The 17,216-nt window shown below is 43.8% G+C and overlaps 1 protein-coding gene across 2 annotated transcripts in view; it reads right to left on the reverse strand.

Moving 5' to 3' along the window:
• Positions 1-12,048: 12,048 nt before the first annotated feature.
• The window catches only part of APOOL (apolipoprotein O like), a 45,306-nt gene continuing 40,138 nt past the window's right edge, over positions 12,049-17,216 (reverse strand). The window contains exon 9 of one of the 2 annotated variants that reach the window (XM_006115319.4): positions 12,049-12,448. In XM_006115319.4, coding sequence (XP_006115381.1) covers positions 12,351-12,448 — 98 coding nt within the window. In that variant the 3' untranslated portion in view covers positions 12,049-12,350. Of the gene's footprint in view, positions 12,449-17,018; positions 17,127-17,216 lie in introns of those variants that run through there. The other variant, XM_075940762.1, reaches the window with a different exon arrangement.

Genomic DNA, 17,216 nt, shown 5'->3' on the forward strand with positions numbered 1-17,216 from the left:
CATTAGAAGCAGGAAGCCTGCTAAAAAACCAGTGGGTCCCCTCGATGATCGAGATACAAAAGGAGCAATCAAGGATGATAAAGCCATTGCAGAGAAACTAAATTATTTCTTTGCTTCAGTCTTCATGGCTGAGGATGTTAGGGAGATTCCCAAATCTGCACCATCCTTTGTGGGTGATGAATCTGAGGAGCTTTCCTGGATTGAAGTGTCATTAGAAGAGGTTTTGGAACAAACAGAAAAACTTAACATTAACAAATCACCGGGATCGGATGGCATTCATCCAAGGGTTCTAAAAGAACTCAAATGGGAAATTGCAGAACTGTTAACTGAGGTTTGTAATCCATCCTTTAAATCGGCTTCCGTACCTACTGACTGGAAGTTAGCTAATGTGACACCAATATTTAAAAAGGGCTCTAGAGGTAATCTTGGCAATTACAGACTGGTAAGTCTAACGTCGGTACCGGGCAAATTACTCGAAACAATAGTAAAGAATAAAATTGTCAGGCACGTAAAAGAACATAATTTGTTGGACAAAAGTCAGCATGTTTTCTGTAAAGGGAAATCATGTCTTACTAGAGTTCTTTGAAGGGGTTAAAAAACATACAGACAAGGGGGATCCAGTAGATATAGTATACTTAGATTTTGAGAAAGGCTTTGACAAGGTCCCTCACCAAAGACTCTTGTGTAAATTACATTGTCATGGGATAAGAGGGAAGGTCCTTTCATGTATTGAGAACTGGTTAAAAGACAGGAAACAAAGGGTAGGAATAAATGGTAAATTTTCAGAATAGAGAGGGGTAACTAGTGGTGTCCCCCAAAGTTCAGTCCTGGGACCAATCCTGTTCAACTTATTCATAAATGATCTGGAGAAAGGGGTAAGCAGTGAGGTGGTAAAGTTTGCGGATGACACTAAACTGTTTAAGATAGCCAAGACAGAATCAGACTGTGAAGAACTTCAAAAAGATCTCACCAAACTGAGTGATTGGGCAACAAAATGGCAAATGAAATTTAACGTGGATAAGTGTAAAGTAATGCACATTGGAAAAAATAACCCCAGCTATACGTACAGTATGATGGGGGCTAATTTGTCTACGACAAGTCAGGAAAGAGATCTTGGAGTTATCGTGGATAGTTCTCTGAAAACACAGTGTGCAGCTGCAATCAAAAAGGTAAATAGGATGCTAGGAATTTTGGCCTTGGAAAGGGTTCAGAAAAGGGCAACTAAAATGATTAGGGGTTTGGAATGGGTCCCATATGAAGAGAGGATAAAGGAACTGGGACTTTTCAGTTTAGAAAAGAGGAGACTGAGGGGGGATATGATAGAGGTATATAAAATCATGAGTGGTGTGGAGAGGGCTGATAAAGAAAAGTTATTTATTAGTTCCCATAATAGAAGAACTAGAGGACACCAAATGAAATTAATGGGTAGCAGGTTTAAAACTAATAAAAGAAAGTTCTTCATACAGCATATAATCAACCTGTGGAACTCCTTGCCAGAGGATGCTGTGAAGGCTAGGACTATAACAGAGTTTAAAGAGAAGCTAGATAATTTCATGGAGGTTAGGTCCATAAAAGGCTATTAGCCAGGGGATAGAAATGGTGTCCCTGGCCTCTGTTTGTCAGAGGCTGCAGATGGATGACACAAGACAAATCGCTTGATCATTGTCTTCGGTCCACTCCCTCTGGAACACCTGGTGCTGGCCACTGCCAGCAGACAGGCTACTGGGCTAGATGGACCTTAGGTCTGATCCCGTACGGCCATTCTTATGTTCTTATACATGAGGGATCCAAGCTACAACTGCAAGTTTACCGACTCTCTGAGCCAAGAGAATGACAACCATAAATGCTACTTTCCTTATCAGAAGGACTATTCAGAATGGCAAAGATAATGTTCCAACAGGTCAAAGTAGATGATCTATGGAGAGCAGGAAAATACACACCCTGGACTTCAGAAGAGCAGACTTTGACTCCGTCAGAGAACTGATGGGCAGGATTCCCTGGGATGCTTACATGACGGGGAAAGGAGTCCAGGAGAGCTGGCAGTATTTTTAAAAAGCCTTAAAGGCACAGGAAGAAAACATCCTGCTGTGCAGAAAGAAAAGCAAATATGGTAGGCAAACAGATTGGCTTACCGGAGACATCCATGGTGAACTTAACACAAATAGGAAGCTTACAAGAAGTGGAAACTTGGACTGATGACTAGGGAGGAGTATAAACATATTGCTCAAGAATGCAGGGGAGCTATCAGGAAGGTGAAAGTGCAATTGGAATTGCAGCTGGCAAGGGATGTGAAGGGTAACAAGAAAGGTTTCTACAGGCATATTAGTAATAAGAGGGTGATCAGAGAGGGTGTGGGACCCTTACTGGGTGAGGGAGGTAACCTAGTGACAGATGATGTGGGGAAAGCTGAAGTGCTCAATGCTTTCTTTGCCTCTGTCTTCATGGACAAGGTCAGCTCCCAGACAAATGCACTAGGCAACACAGTATGGGAAGGAGGGGGACAGCCCTTGGTGAGGAAAGAACAAGTTAGGAACTATTTAGAGAAGCTAAACATACAGAAATCCAAGGGTACTGAGGGAGTTGGCAAATGTTATTGTGGAGCCTTTGGCCATTATCTTTGAAAACTCGTGGAGATTGGGAGAGATCCTGGATGATTGGAAAAAGGAAAATGTAGTGCCCATCTTTAAAAAAGGGAAGAAGGACAAACCAGGGAACTACAGGGAACTACAGACCAGTCAGCCTTACCTCAGTCCCTGGAAAAATCATGGAGGGGATCCTCAAGGAATCCATTATGAAGCACTTAGAAGAGGGGAAAGTGATCAGGAATAGTCAACGTTGATTCATGAAGGGCAAGTCGTGCCTGACCAATTTGATTAGCTTCTGTGATGAGGTAACTGGCTCTGTGGATTTAGAATGTCAGTGGATGTGATATACCTTGACTTTAGCAAAGCTTTTGCTACGGTCTCCCACAATATTCATACCAGCAAGTTAAGGAAGTATGGATTGGATAAAGAGATTGTAAGATGGATAGAAAGCTGGCTTGACTGTCGGGCCCAATGGGTAACGATCAACAGCTTGATGTCAGGTTGGCAGTCGGTTTCTAGCGGAGTGCCCCACGGATCGGTTCTTGGACCGGTTTCGTTCAACATCTTTATTAATGACCTGGATGAGGGGATGGATTGCACCCTCAGCAAGTTTGCAGATGACACTAAGCTACAGGGAGAGGTAGATACGCTGGGGGGCAGAGATAGGGAGAGATTAGAGGACTGGGCCACAAGAAATCTGATGAGGTTCAACAAGGAAAAGTGTAGAGTCCTGCACTTGAGACGCAAGAATTCCAAGCATTGTTACAGACTGGGGACCGAATGGCTAAGTAGCAGTTCAGCAGAAAAGGACCTGGGGATTACAATGGATGAGAAACTGGATATGAGTCAACAGTGTGCCCTTGTAGCCAAGAAGGCTAATGGCTTATTAGGGTGCATTAGGAGGAGCACTGCCAGCAGATCCAGAGAAGTGATTATTCCCCTTTATTCGGCTCTGGTGAGGCCACATCTGGAATATTGTGTCCAATTCTGGGCTCTCCACTATAGAAAGGATGTGGATGCATTGGAGAGGGTCCAGCGGAGGGCGACCAAAATGGTTAGGGAGCTGGAGTGCATGACCTATGAGGAGAGACTGAGGGATTTGGGTTTGTTTAGTCTACAGAAGAGAAGAGTGAAGGGGGATTTGATAGCAGCCTTCAACTTCCTGAAGGGACGTTCCAATGGGGATGGAAAAAGATCACAGTAGTGACGGATGGCAGAACAAGGAGCAATGGTCTCAACTTACAGTGGGGGAAGTCTATGTTGGATATTAGGAAAAACTATTTCACTAGGAGGGTGGTGAAGCACTGGAATGGGTTACCTCGGGAGGTGGTGGAATCGCCATCCCTAGAGGTTTTTAAGTCTCAGTTTGACAAAGCCCTGACTGGGTTGATTTAATTGGGATTGGTCCTGCCTTGGGCAGGGGGCTGGACTTGATGACCTCCTGAGGTCTCTTCCAGCTCTATGATTCTATGCGGGAATACACAGTGATCCAGGAAGATATCCTCTGGGCAGTGATAGGTAGCCCCTTCATCCCCTCTACTATTGCAAGAAACAATTGATTAAAGTTCTTGAATGGTTTAATATGTTCAAGGTAGAAGACTAAGGCATGCTTGACATCCAGGTGGTAGGTGAGGCTTAGGATGAAACACAGGATGGAAAATATCTTGCGACACATGAAAATAGGAAACCGCTTTCGTGAGGAATGAAGGATGGGGTCTTAACTGATAGTTATCTTTACAGGAAGATATACGCGGTATACATGGGTTCCAACAATAATGCTTATGGAAACTCATTTGGCCAAAGTGATGGCCGCAAAAAAAAAAAAAAAACAACTTTCATGGAGAAATACAACTAAGAACAAGTAGCTAATGGCTTGGAAACTGGAGCCATTAACTTTGACAATACCAGATTTAGATCCCACTGGGACACCAGGTCCCTCACATCAGGATATACCCTGTCCAACCCCTTAAGGAACCAGCCCACCAAGTGGTCCACAAATACCGAACAATTTCCCAATCCAGGGTGGAATGCCAATATTGTGGCCAGATGTACCTTAATGGAAGACACGGCCAACCCTTGTTGTTTCAAACCCACAAGGTACTCTAGAATGAGGGGAACTGAAGCCTGCAATGGTTGGGTACCCTGCTGCATGGCCCACAAGGCAAACATTTTCCACTTGGAAGCATACACGGCCTGTGTAGAAGGCTTCCTACTACCCGGCAACAATGCCCTCACTCTATCTGAGCACAGTTGCTCCAATGCGCTCAACTACGGAGCCTCCAGGACATCAGGTGTAAAGGCTGAAGGTTAGGGTGCAACAATGTGCTGTGGTTCTGGGACAACAAGTCCGGGAACAAGGGGAGGGGGATCAGAGGTGCCACTGAGAGCTGATGAAGCCTTGTATACCAATGTCATCTGGGCCAGGCCAATGCTATCAGAATGAGATCCACACTGTTCTCGTGAATCTCGATCAGCACCCTGTGAATTAAAGGGAAGGGGGAAATCATGTATAGGAGACCCCTGCTCCAGTTAATTTGGAAGGTGTCGTTGTCTTGAGAGCTGTTGCTGCTGCCCAGGTAGAAACAGAAGGCCCGGCACTTTCTGTTTCTCCTCATGGTGAAGAGGTTTAACCCGGAACGACCCCACCTCTGGAAAAGCCATTGCATAACCTCCCATCTGAGGGACCGGACCACTTATGAGTTTGAAAGGAGCGGCTGAGGTTGTCTGCCAGAGAGTTCTGAGACCCCGGCAGGTAAGATGCCAATAAGTGTATCTTGTTGCACACGCATAACTTCCACAGAGGCATCGCTTTGTTGCACAGGGGAGTAGAGTGAGCACCACCCTGTCTGTTGATGTAAAACACTGCGTGCCCATGCATACGGAGACACACTTGCCCCCGACTTTTCCCAAAAAGGCCACACAGGCCAATCACATTGCCCTGAGTTCTTTTACATTGATGAAGCAAAATACAGGACTATGTAGCACTTTAAAGACTAACAAGATGGCTTATTAGATGATGAGCTTTCGTGGGCCAGACTCACTTCCTCAGATCAAATAGTGGAAGAAAATAGTCACAACCATATATACCAAAGGATTCAATTAAAAATGTGTTCTTTTTTTTTTTTAATTGTATCCTTTGGTATATATGGTTGTGACTATTTTCTTCCACTATTTGATCTGAGGAAGTGGGTCTGGCCCAAGAAAGCTCATCATCTAATAAACCATCTTGTTAGTCTTTAAAGTGCTACATAGTCCTGTATTTTGCTTCAGCTACACCAGACTAACACGGCTACATTTCTATCACTATTTTACATTTATGCATATTTTGCCCACGACCAGATGCCCTCTTTCCTGAGACCGCTCAAATGCACGCCGCACCCCAAGTCCGAGGCATTGGTTACTAAAGTTAGGGTGGGCCAAGGGGAGAAGAACGGTTCAGAGGGTCCAGCCACCACTGAAGGACACCTATCACCCTAACACTGTCCAGATGGTGATGAGATGGCTTGTACACGCTGGCTAGTCACATATGTAGCAGATGGAGATGAAGCCTGGAGAAAGGAACAACGTGAGTACAAGAAGCCATGTTCCCTAACACCCTGAGGCAGGTCCTGGCTGTTGTAACAGGGAAGACCCCCCAGACCCTGAATCAGTCTGCACATGCCCGAAACAAGGCTTGGGGAAGGATGCCCTGGCTGCTAGGGAATCCAAACATGCCCCTATAGACTATGATGTAGGTGATGACAGGGTCAACTTCTGAAGGTTTTGTAAGAGGCCTAACTGGCTGAATGTTGTGGCTACCATTGCCACTACTCTGTAAAGACCCTTGGTTTGGTAGACAGGCTGAAAGACAACACCCTGAACTGATAGTGGGAACTACCCACATGAACTATGGCCACATGAAAATAATCGTCCTTCAGATCGAGGGCAGCATATCAGTATCCCGGATCCAACTAAGGGAAAATTGAGGCCAAAGATACAATATGGAATTTTTTTAGACCACACAGGTCTAATATGGGACGTAACCCACCCTTGGCTTTTGGGATAAGGAAATAATGGGAATAAAACCCTGTGCCCCTGAACAGTAGAGGAACCTCCTTTATTGCCCCATATATTGAGGAGTGTCTGCACCTCCTGTCACAGGAATTACTCATGAGAGGGGTCCCTGAAAAGGCACGGGGCAGGGGAATGGAAAGGCAGGGTAGCAAGAATTTGGATAGAATAGCCCATCTTTACCGTGCCTAGAACCCACCAGTCCAATGTGACTTGGGTCTAGGCACAGTAAACATGGGACAAGCGGTTCCCAAATATCGGGACAAGGTCCGAGAGGGAGAAAGGTACATTGCTCTTGGGTGCATCTTTAAAAGTTCTTCCTAGCCTGATGACTGCCTAGAAAACTGGGCCTGGTTATTAGTGCCCCCAGTCCCACTACTATTAACACTGGGGGGAGGGAGGGGAGGGGCAGGGTGACAGCAAGTTCGCCTGCTCCCCATTCTATTCTGGTCCTATTTCTGACAGGGAAGAGAGTATCTGGATTGCAGAGTTGGCTTGAAATGCCTTTGCTGAGTTGTAGGCATGTTAAAGTGCAAGGACTTTAACATAGCTTTTGGGTTCTTTAAATTAAGAAGCCTGAAATCTGTTTGTTCCGCAAACAAGCTGGATCCATCAAAAGGAAGGTCCTTTATCATATTCTGGACCTCGAGGGATTCCAGACACCTGAAGCCAAGAGATGCACCTCATATCTATGCCCACAGACGTAGACTGGACTGTCAAGTCCACAGTGTCGAAGGCTGCCAGGAGGGAGATATGGGAAATTACCCTTCCCTGCTCTACAAGGGCTGCAAACTCAGACCTAGAGTCCAGCTGGAGGAGTTCCTTAAATTTGCCCATGGTCACCCAAGTATAGTAATTGTAGTGAGCTAACTCTGCTTGTTGGTTAACCACCTTTAACTGGAGGCTACTGGTTGAGTAAAGTTTCCTCCCCAACACATCCAGCAAACGCGCTCTTTCAGAAGCCCGTGTATTCCTCATTCCACGAGGAAGAAGGGGGCTTTCAAAAGAGGTTTTTTTCTGAAATTTGGCCAAGTCTAGATGTGTCAAATTTCAGAAAAGCTTCTTCTGACAAAAGTATTGGAAAAAGATAGGCAAAATGCATTCCGGATTTTGCATATCTTTTTCTGATAGATCCTCACAGTCTAGATGTACCCTTAGAGGACTTGGAGTGGGGCCCCAGTGACCTTGCTGTTCCTTAGCATTAGCAACATCTACCACCAGGGTGCCTGGCTTCTGGTGAATATATAAATACTCGTACCCTTTGGACAGGGCAAAGTACCTACAATCAACTCCTTCAGAAGTTGAGGGGACAGAATCTGGAGTCTGCCAGAGGGTTTTCATGATGGAGGAAATTGTCTTGATAAAGGAAGAGCGACCTTGGATGGCCCCCTCGGTGACAAAATGTCCACCACAGGATCTGCATTCTTCAATGGTGTTCTTCTACTTGCAGACCCAAACTCTGAGCCGTGTACCTCAATAGCTCTTGATGTGGCCTCTTGTCCATAAGAGATAGCGATGTCACCGACCCTGCTACTGCCTCATCCGGTAACAACGAGGATGAGGGATCCTGCAGCTCCCCTTCTTTCTGCTCATCATCCGGTATCAGGACTGGAACTTAAGGTATATGCCTGTGGTCACTAGCATTGGAGTTCTGAGACATGGGCAGCACCTGGTGCCACTGATCCTCCCTGGAACGGGAAGCTAATGCCTGCCCTGACTTTGGGTTCAGTACCCAGTGGGACTCCACCAGTGCCCTGAACAGCCGCGTACCAGGTATCTGCAACCTTGACATTGTGTGCTGGGACAACCATACTCCAATAGCAGGGTCTCTCCCTAAGGCCGCTGAAGAAGTGCCTCTGCTGACAGAGGGCACTGAGAGGGACCTTAGACCCACCCGCTTGCATCTGGTGACAGGCCCAAGGAGTCCAGAAAGGCCATTGCAAGGCCAGCTCCTGCCTCCTCTCTGGTTGAACCTGTGTCGAATAGAGCCACCTCTTGGACCAGCGGCCCTTTGGTTCTGACTCCGATGAGGATATGGAATGCAGGGACCAAGGGAGAGCAGTATCGCGCCACACCGACGGCTTCTGTGATGGCGTGAGGTCACCAGAAGGATTCTGCCTTGTAGAGGAACCTTCCCGGGACTAGTGTCAAAGTGAATAGTCTCTGCTGAGTGAATGGCGTTGCCTGAGAGGACTCCACCTTGAACAGGAGCCCTCCCCGGAATGGTGCAGAGATTGTCGGTCCCGGCTCTGTGACCAGTGCCATCTGGGAGGACTCCGCCTTGTACAGGAGACCTCACCAGACCGGTGCCAAGGTTAATGGTATTGAGTTGGTAAACGGTCCTGAGATGAAAGCGACCTTCTTAACATGGGAAGCTTCCCTCTTGACTACAACAGGCCCAGTATTGGCGACAGTGCCAGAGGAGAGTCCCTTAGTAATACTGTTTGCTCAATCAGGTCCTGGGCATATATCATACATTTCAGGAACATGTCTACATCTCCCATTTGACTCTACCGGGACGGGGAGTTCACCTGCACCAGACTTGACCGGACCAGCAGAGGTGCCAGAGTCAACAGTGCTGCATGGATGGGCTGTTTCCAAGGGTGTTCTGACTCTGTACGAGACTTTTTATGCTTTTTAGCTTTTGAAATGAGGGACCAGCTCCTCTACCACCCAACTCTTTCCCTGCCATGAGCTTGCCTTCGGTGAACATTTAGTGCCAGGACTTCATGTGGAGCTGGCATGCTCTGCACTGATGACAGCGCACTGAGGCCGCTGAATCCCGTCCCACAGCCTGTGGTGCTGGATGAGCATCCAGGGAAGCCTCCATTAAGAGATTTGGGAGGCGAAACTCTGTCCCTTTGCATTCTTGAAGTAAAGGCCCTGCAGATCTTGCACTTATATGCTAAGTGGGCACTCCCAAGCACTTAAGACAGACGTCACGTAGATCACCCATAGGGATTACCATCCCTGCACTGTCTGCACCACTTGAAGCCAGGGAGCGGAGGCACGCCCTTCCTCACCCCACAACAAACATAACACTTACCTAACAACTACTTAACACTAGAAAGAACTATCTACAATACAAGCTAGGGAAGGCATACTTGCCTGAGGCACGGGCGGTAAGAAGGAAATAGAAGAGGGGGCGGTTGGCAGCCATACTGGCACCACTCTCGGAGGTCTCCTCTGCTGACCTCCAGTATCCTGCTAGGGTAAAATCTTCCCAGAAACTGTGCATGCACAAACCTAAACTGGAATGCACATGAGCAATCACTTGAAGAACCATCTGAAGATTTACCATATTCAGGTTTTAATGAAGTTTTAGAAATGTACAACTTTTTTTCCCTGAAAACACACAGAACTCAAGATTCTCTGTCTAAAACACTTTTGTAAGCATTATTTGATAGTTTCTTAATGAATCAGTGAATTCTAATCAGTACAGAATCTGGTTTGGCAAGAATCAAGTTCAGAAACTTCAATCATTACACACTAGTACTCTGTATCTTGGGCTCCAACAGGATATTGCTGAACTTCATTTTAGGATTCCTAATTTCTTTTAAAATATTCTTAGTTTACTTTAAAAAAAGGTTTGTAGAGAAAAGGCCAACATTAATCCTGTGCATTAGCCTCCTACTTTTCCATAATCAAAATAATTAAGACGTTAATTATGTAGAATCTAAATGCAGATTCTTTCCTCACAAACCAGTAATTTTATTAATGGTCAGCTTTTTGGTGTGTACCCCATGGTACCTGGAGATAGAAGAACATGACTTCCAGTGACACTAATTGACATCTTGTGTCAATTAACTCTGGGTATGCATGCTCCAGGACTAGGACTGGGCAAAATCTGTCCTGCCAAGCCACTGGATATGGTCCACTAATGCAGTAGGAGCCTCAGGAATGCTCCCTGTCTGCCCTACCCCCACATAACCACTCAGAAAAGCTTGTTGCGGAGCCCTATTTGTCTTTGAACTACTGCAAGCCCAGGAAAGGCAGCAGAGGTTTTCCATGCTGCCCTCACCCCAGCATAATCTTGCAATATAATCTTGCAGCTTCCACTGGTCAGTTTCCAATAGGAGCTGCCTGTTTTAAGAATAGACAGCATGCAAAGTACCTCTCCCCACCTGCTCTTGGTCTTGCAGAGGTTCACAGAAGCACATGGCCCCGCAGCTGATGTAGGGGCATGGAAGGTGGGGAGCCTGCCTGAGAAACTTGCTGGGCTGGTGGGGAGTCACCCAGATAAGTCACCTGCCTCTAGCACCCCAGCCCCTCCCTTCATCCAACCCTCTGTTTCCCTACTCCTGCTCCCTACCCCACCTAACCCAAACCTTCTGCCCCCTGCACACAATCCCCCCTCCCAGACCCTGCACCCCAATCTCCTGCCTCATGTCACAACACCCATCTGTCCTAGGTCACAATCCAAGTCCCTGCACCCCCTTGTGCACCACAATTCCCTGTTCCAGGTCACAATCCCCCTCCTGCCCAAGGTCACAACTCAAAACCCTGTATTCCAATCCTCTGCCCATTCACAACCCCGTCCTTCACCCAAACTCCCTCCCAGATCCCACAGCCTCTCCTGTACCCCAATGCCTTACCTCAAGCTCCTTTCTACACCCTACCTCCATCCCAGACCCGGCACATCCTCTGTTAATATTATGGAAGAGTGCAGCCCTTGACTACTTATCAAATTCTTGAAGTGGCCCCTCATCAAAAATTATTGCCCACCCCTGTTCAAGACAGACTATGAACTTTGGTTTTATGCCTAATAACCTCCACAACTTTTTATTTTTTTTAAATTAAGCCATAAGAGAACTTTTAGCCAACAGCATAACTGCCTGTTTTAACCTCTGTGTCAATAAAATGCTTAACTTTCCTGCCATAATTTGTTAATATTTTCTCCATTACCACAAACAGTACCAATAACTTGGATTAGAGTAGATGGAGCTGCAAATCAACTCAGCAAACATCAGTCCATGTTTTTAAAGGTTGACAGAAAACTAACATGTGGTCTAGCAGGGGCGCTTTGAAGACTAGCTCCAATTTTTCTTTTCAATTTAAATATTTTTAAATCAGGAATCTACTCACATACAGGCCAAAATTTATTTGCTATTCTCACTGTAAAAGAGATTAAAACAGTAGTGATTTTTGCAAAAGGAATTAGTTTATACAAATGTGAAACTGAGAGAGTACTAAAATCACAGTTGGTTTCTTTTATTTTATGAGTGCTCAGAGTAATAAGATATTTAAGCCAGTATACACGAAAAATGCTTTCCTTTGCCCATAATATTTCAGAAATGAAAGTGAGTGAGAAAGGGAACCACCATCACCAAAAGACGACCAGATTTTTATTTTACTGTCTTTGAAAACTAAAGGGCTGAAGGACAGAAATACATTTACGCTTTCAAACAGTCTCTCATATAGGTGATATATGTTTATTAATAATTTGACAGTGACAATCATGATATACCTCATTGCAGCACACAGAGAGAAATATAATGTTCCTGGTCAAACAGTTAATTACTGTTGAAGGAAAATAAAATATTTAATTGTTTATATGTAGGTAATAAACAAGGATAAAGTAGATTGAGTGTACATATTAGGATTTAAGAAAATACCTGATTAAATTATACCACAGTTGGTATAATCATACATTGCATAATCCTTCAGTTTTTCTTTGCTATTGTTAGTACTTCCCAATATTTGTAAATTGGTGCTTTAGCTTCTGGTACTGTACATATCCACATCTGCTGGGTTCGATTGGCCATGGTCCATAAGTTTGGGATCAAACTTAAATTTTGTTGTCTTCACTACATCTGTTAAAGATATTAAAATGAAATAAAATGATAATGGTGCAAATAAAAAAAAAACAAAAACCCCAAACACTTCAGAAGTTATACATATTGGTAGTGTGGAAATTAATTCATAATAAAGTGCATTTCAATAAAATTATATACACTACAGTTATACATTAAACATAAATGACATTGGTGGGAACATTTGAGGGGCATACAATTTTACTTTGCAGAAGCTGCACTTCCTCTTATTCCCCACTTCTTTGCCTCCTTTCCCAACTAGGTATTTGGCTGCATTTTCACACTCTTAGCTTTTCTGCGTTACTGCCCCAATCCCCTCCCTCCCCCAAACTCCCTCTTGTACCCGCACCCCACACCTTCTCCAGCCACTAAACTCCCTTCCAGACCCTGCACCCCACCTCCCACTCACATCCTGAACCCCATATCACTTGCTGGCAGCCCTGTCCCACACATTGAGCCCCACATTTTTGTACCCTCTTCAGAGCCTAAGGGGGTCCACAAAATCCACTAACTCTGGAACACCCGGAAATTAAATATAGCCTTTGGGAAGCTCTGAATCTCAGTCCTCCCTGTCTCTTCCCCTCACCCCGTGTAGTTGGAGTGCTAGAAGTGTGAGGTGTCTCAGTTGGGGGCCACATCAATGAGGGTTGGGGGTTTGAGGAGGAGTGTTTTTGCTTCTCACTTGTGTGGTCCCCAACTGATTTTTCTGTGGGTCAATGGCCCCAACCCAAAAAAGGTTCCTCATCCCGCCATAAATAAAGAAAACATTGAAACCTTTTATGCTGGACATAATGTTTTACTTTATTTAATATGAAGTTTGATCAACTAACATGAGAAAGTTAAAATGCTTAATCTGTTTAATAATTTAAATTAAACTATTCTCCTCAGCTGCAGCACTAGCAAAATGGCTCGGGTGTAATTATGTAATTAACAGTGAGTTTCCGTTAGCAAAGGGTAGTCTGTGGAAAGGTTTGGAGAGGGCAGGAACTCAAGAAAGGGATGGGGGTAGATCTTGGGATACTGGTCTTGGGTGCAAAAAGGTTGTAGATCACTGGTGTAGAGTATATAGGAAGTAAAATCCATCTTGCCCGTTGGAGCCAAAAGGATGTATGTTAGCTCCTGAAGGGACATAATGGCTTCCATCTGGAAATGTAGTGACAAATAGGAAAAACTTAATTTTACCTTTAAACTTCTATATGTATAGATGTTTAACATGAAAGGAAAAGTTGGGGCTGAGGAGACTGAACAAGTTATATATAAAGAGATCCAATAATTCCATAAACCAGTGTTTCCCAATTTTATTTGGCCACAGAACCCTTTTAAACTCGGAAGAATTTCAAGGAACCCCTACAGCCAGTTGGAAAATTTGTCAATCAAAAAAAGAAAAAAAAAAAGACTTGTGGGCTTTGGAAATGCAGAGTGGCAGCAGGGGAAAGGAGGTGTCTGAAAAACTGGCGGGAAACCAGAGCGCCTGCTCCTCTGTCTGTTTGGAAGGAGAGGGGAAGAGAGTGATGGAGTTCTTGCGGAACCCTTACTTTCGCTTCGCGGAACCCCGGGAAACACTGCCATAAACTAAAAAAGGAAAAATAAGGGAGAAAGGAGATTAAAAAAGGATTAATATGTTAAAAGTAGGGATGTGAATGACTAGTCGAGTAGTCGACTATCCAATAAACAAATACTTATCGGATAGTCAACACAGTAGTCAACTAGTCATTTCCCCCCCTTGATGTCTCTATCAGAAAGAGGGAGGGGGAGGGAGAGGAGGAGGTGTTTCAAAGTGGCAGCGCCACATGAAGCTCAGGATTAGCTGAGGACTCCCCAACAGTCCCATGCTCCTGGGGCTGTTTCTACACTTCAAAGGTGGAGGCACCCTATCGATTAGTCAATTAATCAAAATTTAACATCCCTAGTTAAAAGGTATACAAATGGGTTATTAACAAGGGATCTCCTGGTGCCAACTGACACAGGTTGCACAGAATTACAGGAATCTCCTAGTTCCAATCTCTATATAATTTATCAAAGCAAGTCAATGTAAAGTTTCTACTCAAAGCTTGTGTCATATTGACCACTGTCATCATTGTGGAATATACAGATAACCTGTAAGGAATTATGCATATATACACACAACTGAAAGCTATGCTCTGGGGTCTGCGAGTTGATTATCACCAAAGATGATAATTAAGTTTCATAATTAAGGCAGATAATTAAGGCAGAGATGTCTATTTACTTGTCTGGCTTTATAGGATCGAGTATTGTATACTTCACAACAAAAGCCTATTTACAATCTGATCAAAGGCTGAAAAGTCTCTATAGGAGATTCTAGTCAAGCAAAAACAAGCAGCAAGGACTGGCCTATTTACAAATGAAGACAACAGATCACTGGACATGACTTGGGGTGCAGAGGTACACCCTATTATGCTTCCCTGAGGCTTACAATGTTTTTTTACCATGAAAAAAGATCAAAACCAAATCTGTCTGAAAAATGCTGCAAAGATATTGGGGTGAGCTAAATATTAATTGTCAAGGAGGTGTTTTGTTAATTAAATATATGTTCTAGAACAGTGTTTCTGAACCAGTGGTACGAGTACCCTTAGGTGTACTCAAGAGAAGTCTGGGGGGCATGGAAAAAACTGAATTTTTATTTTAAGTTTTAAAGAGCTTTATTATTTTTGTACTTTTTACTGCCAAAATTTCATCGCCCACCCGGCTATGATTAAGATGTTTAAACAAATTTGTTGCAATGGTAGAAAAAAAATTGTCTGAAAATTGTAGGTACTGGGGGTACTTATAATTTTTTTTTAAAAGGGGTACTTTATAAAAAAAAAAAGTTGAGAAACACTGGTCTATAATGCATGTTAGGATTTTGTTTTATTTGTAACCATTTGTTCCCAATATTTCTACTTGCTATCACTTGAATCTTTGCTTTTGTTAAATAAACATCTTGCTTTACCATAAATATATATAAGTACTGTGTGTTAAGTGGAGCTGTGATACAGTTTAACTAGTAAGCTGGGGTTTACTTTTCCTTTGGGAGCAGAGGATCTGGGAATTCTGTTCATTGCATCATGGGATGGGCAATTCATGGAGAAGCTCAGAGGACTCAGAGGCTATAGGGTGCCTATTGTTAATCTGTAAGCGTATCTCTACACAGCAGGGCTTAACTCAAAATAGGCAAGGCAAACTAAGCTCCATCAATTGCGTAGCTTATTTCAAAATTGGGAGTGTCTATACAGCACTAATTTCGAAGGAGTACAATGAGAGTTACAGGAGTTGGAGTAAGAAGTCCTCCAGCTTGACAATATTTTGGCAATATTTCTAAATAAGTGCCTGCTGTGTAGATGTGGACTACGTTATTTTGAAATAATGCTAGTTATTTCAAAATAATGTTGCTGTGTAGCTGTACCCTAAAGGAAAAGTAGGCCCTGCCGAGTTCTGCAAAGCAGAACTTGTAGTGTGAAAGGCTGAAGCACAAAGTCACAGACCAGGCTTCTTCAGATACAGGAAGGGTGAGTCTACACTACACCTTAAGCTCGAAATAAGATACACAGTTTGAGCTACACAAATTGTGTATCTTATTTTGATTCTATTTCAAAATAGCATATTTTGAAATTTTGTGCATCTACACAGTGCCAAATTTCAAAATAATGCACTATTTTGAGACTATTTTGCATTATTATGGGATGACAAAATAGCGCACCCGTTATTTCAAAAAACATTTTGAAATAATGGGTGGCTTGTTAAGACTCAGGATAGCTATTTCGGGATACCACTGGTATCTCAAAATAGCTGCACAGTGTAGATGTACCCAAAATAATAGCAAAGTACCCATGAGGATAAAAACAAACAATAAAAATACACCTTAATAACAAGCCCCTAACATGATGTGTTTGATTTTATAAAATCAGATATGCATGCGTAAAGGTGACAAAAAATAGTGGAAGAACTAGATAAGGCCAAGACTACTTTACTTGATTACTAGGGAAATGATTGTTACTGACAGAAAGACATGATAATTTCACTTAAGTTTCGCTATATGGTTATAACTGTTAATTATGAGCACATTCAAAGATTTTTCTTTATTAGTATGCCATGCAATGGATCCCTTATTTATCACTAAAGATGAATAAAGTCCAACACAGTTAAGAATTGGTGAAAATGTAAATTGTGTTAGTGTGTGTGTGTGTGTGGGGGGGGGGGGGTTATTTGCTGGGTGCTGAGCTTGTGTTTGTCTGTTTGGTTTGTTTGAAGGAGGTTCTAAAAGGTTTGAAATCTAGATGCCTTTGTTAATTGGCTGAGCCTAAGTCAGGGGGAGGGGCTACCAGGGCTTGATAAGCCTGTGAGTCAGCTGCTCCTGGTTGCTAACAGGGAGTTTGGAGAGGGAGTTTAGAGGGGGAGGATAGAGGGTGCCAGGACTCTTGAACTTCTTTAAACCTAACTTTTATAATAATCTATATTCCAGACATTTAATAAGCTCAGTTTATACTTAAACATTCATAAAAAAATGGAGACAGAAGCCCAACAGCAGAGTGGGGGCTATCCTGTTTATTGTGTCAAGTGTAACATGTATGATTACCTGCTCTGTGGGCGGGTGGTGTATGTGTGCACCCGTTGCAAGGAGCTCTTGGCCCTCAGAGACCGAGTTCGGGCTTTGGAGGCCAGGGTGGCTGAACTGGCAGAGCTACGGGAGGTAGAGAGATATGTTGATGAGACTTTCCGGGACACTGTAGTACTGTCCCACCTCCAGTCTGAGAGCCCCAGTGCTCTTAAA

The sequence above is a fragment of the Pelodiscus sinensis genome, chromosome 13 (genome assembly GCF_049634645.1).
Source record: "Pelodiscus sinensis isolate JC-2024 chromosome 13, ASM4963464v1, whole genome shotgun sequence".
NCBI lineage: Eukaryota > Metazoa > Chordata > Testudines > Trionychidae > Pelodiscus > Pelodiscus sinensis.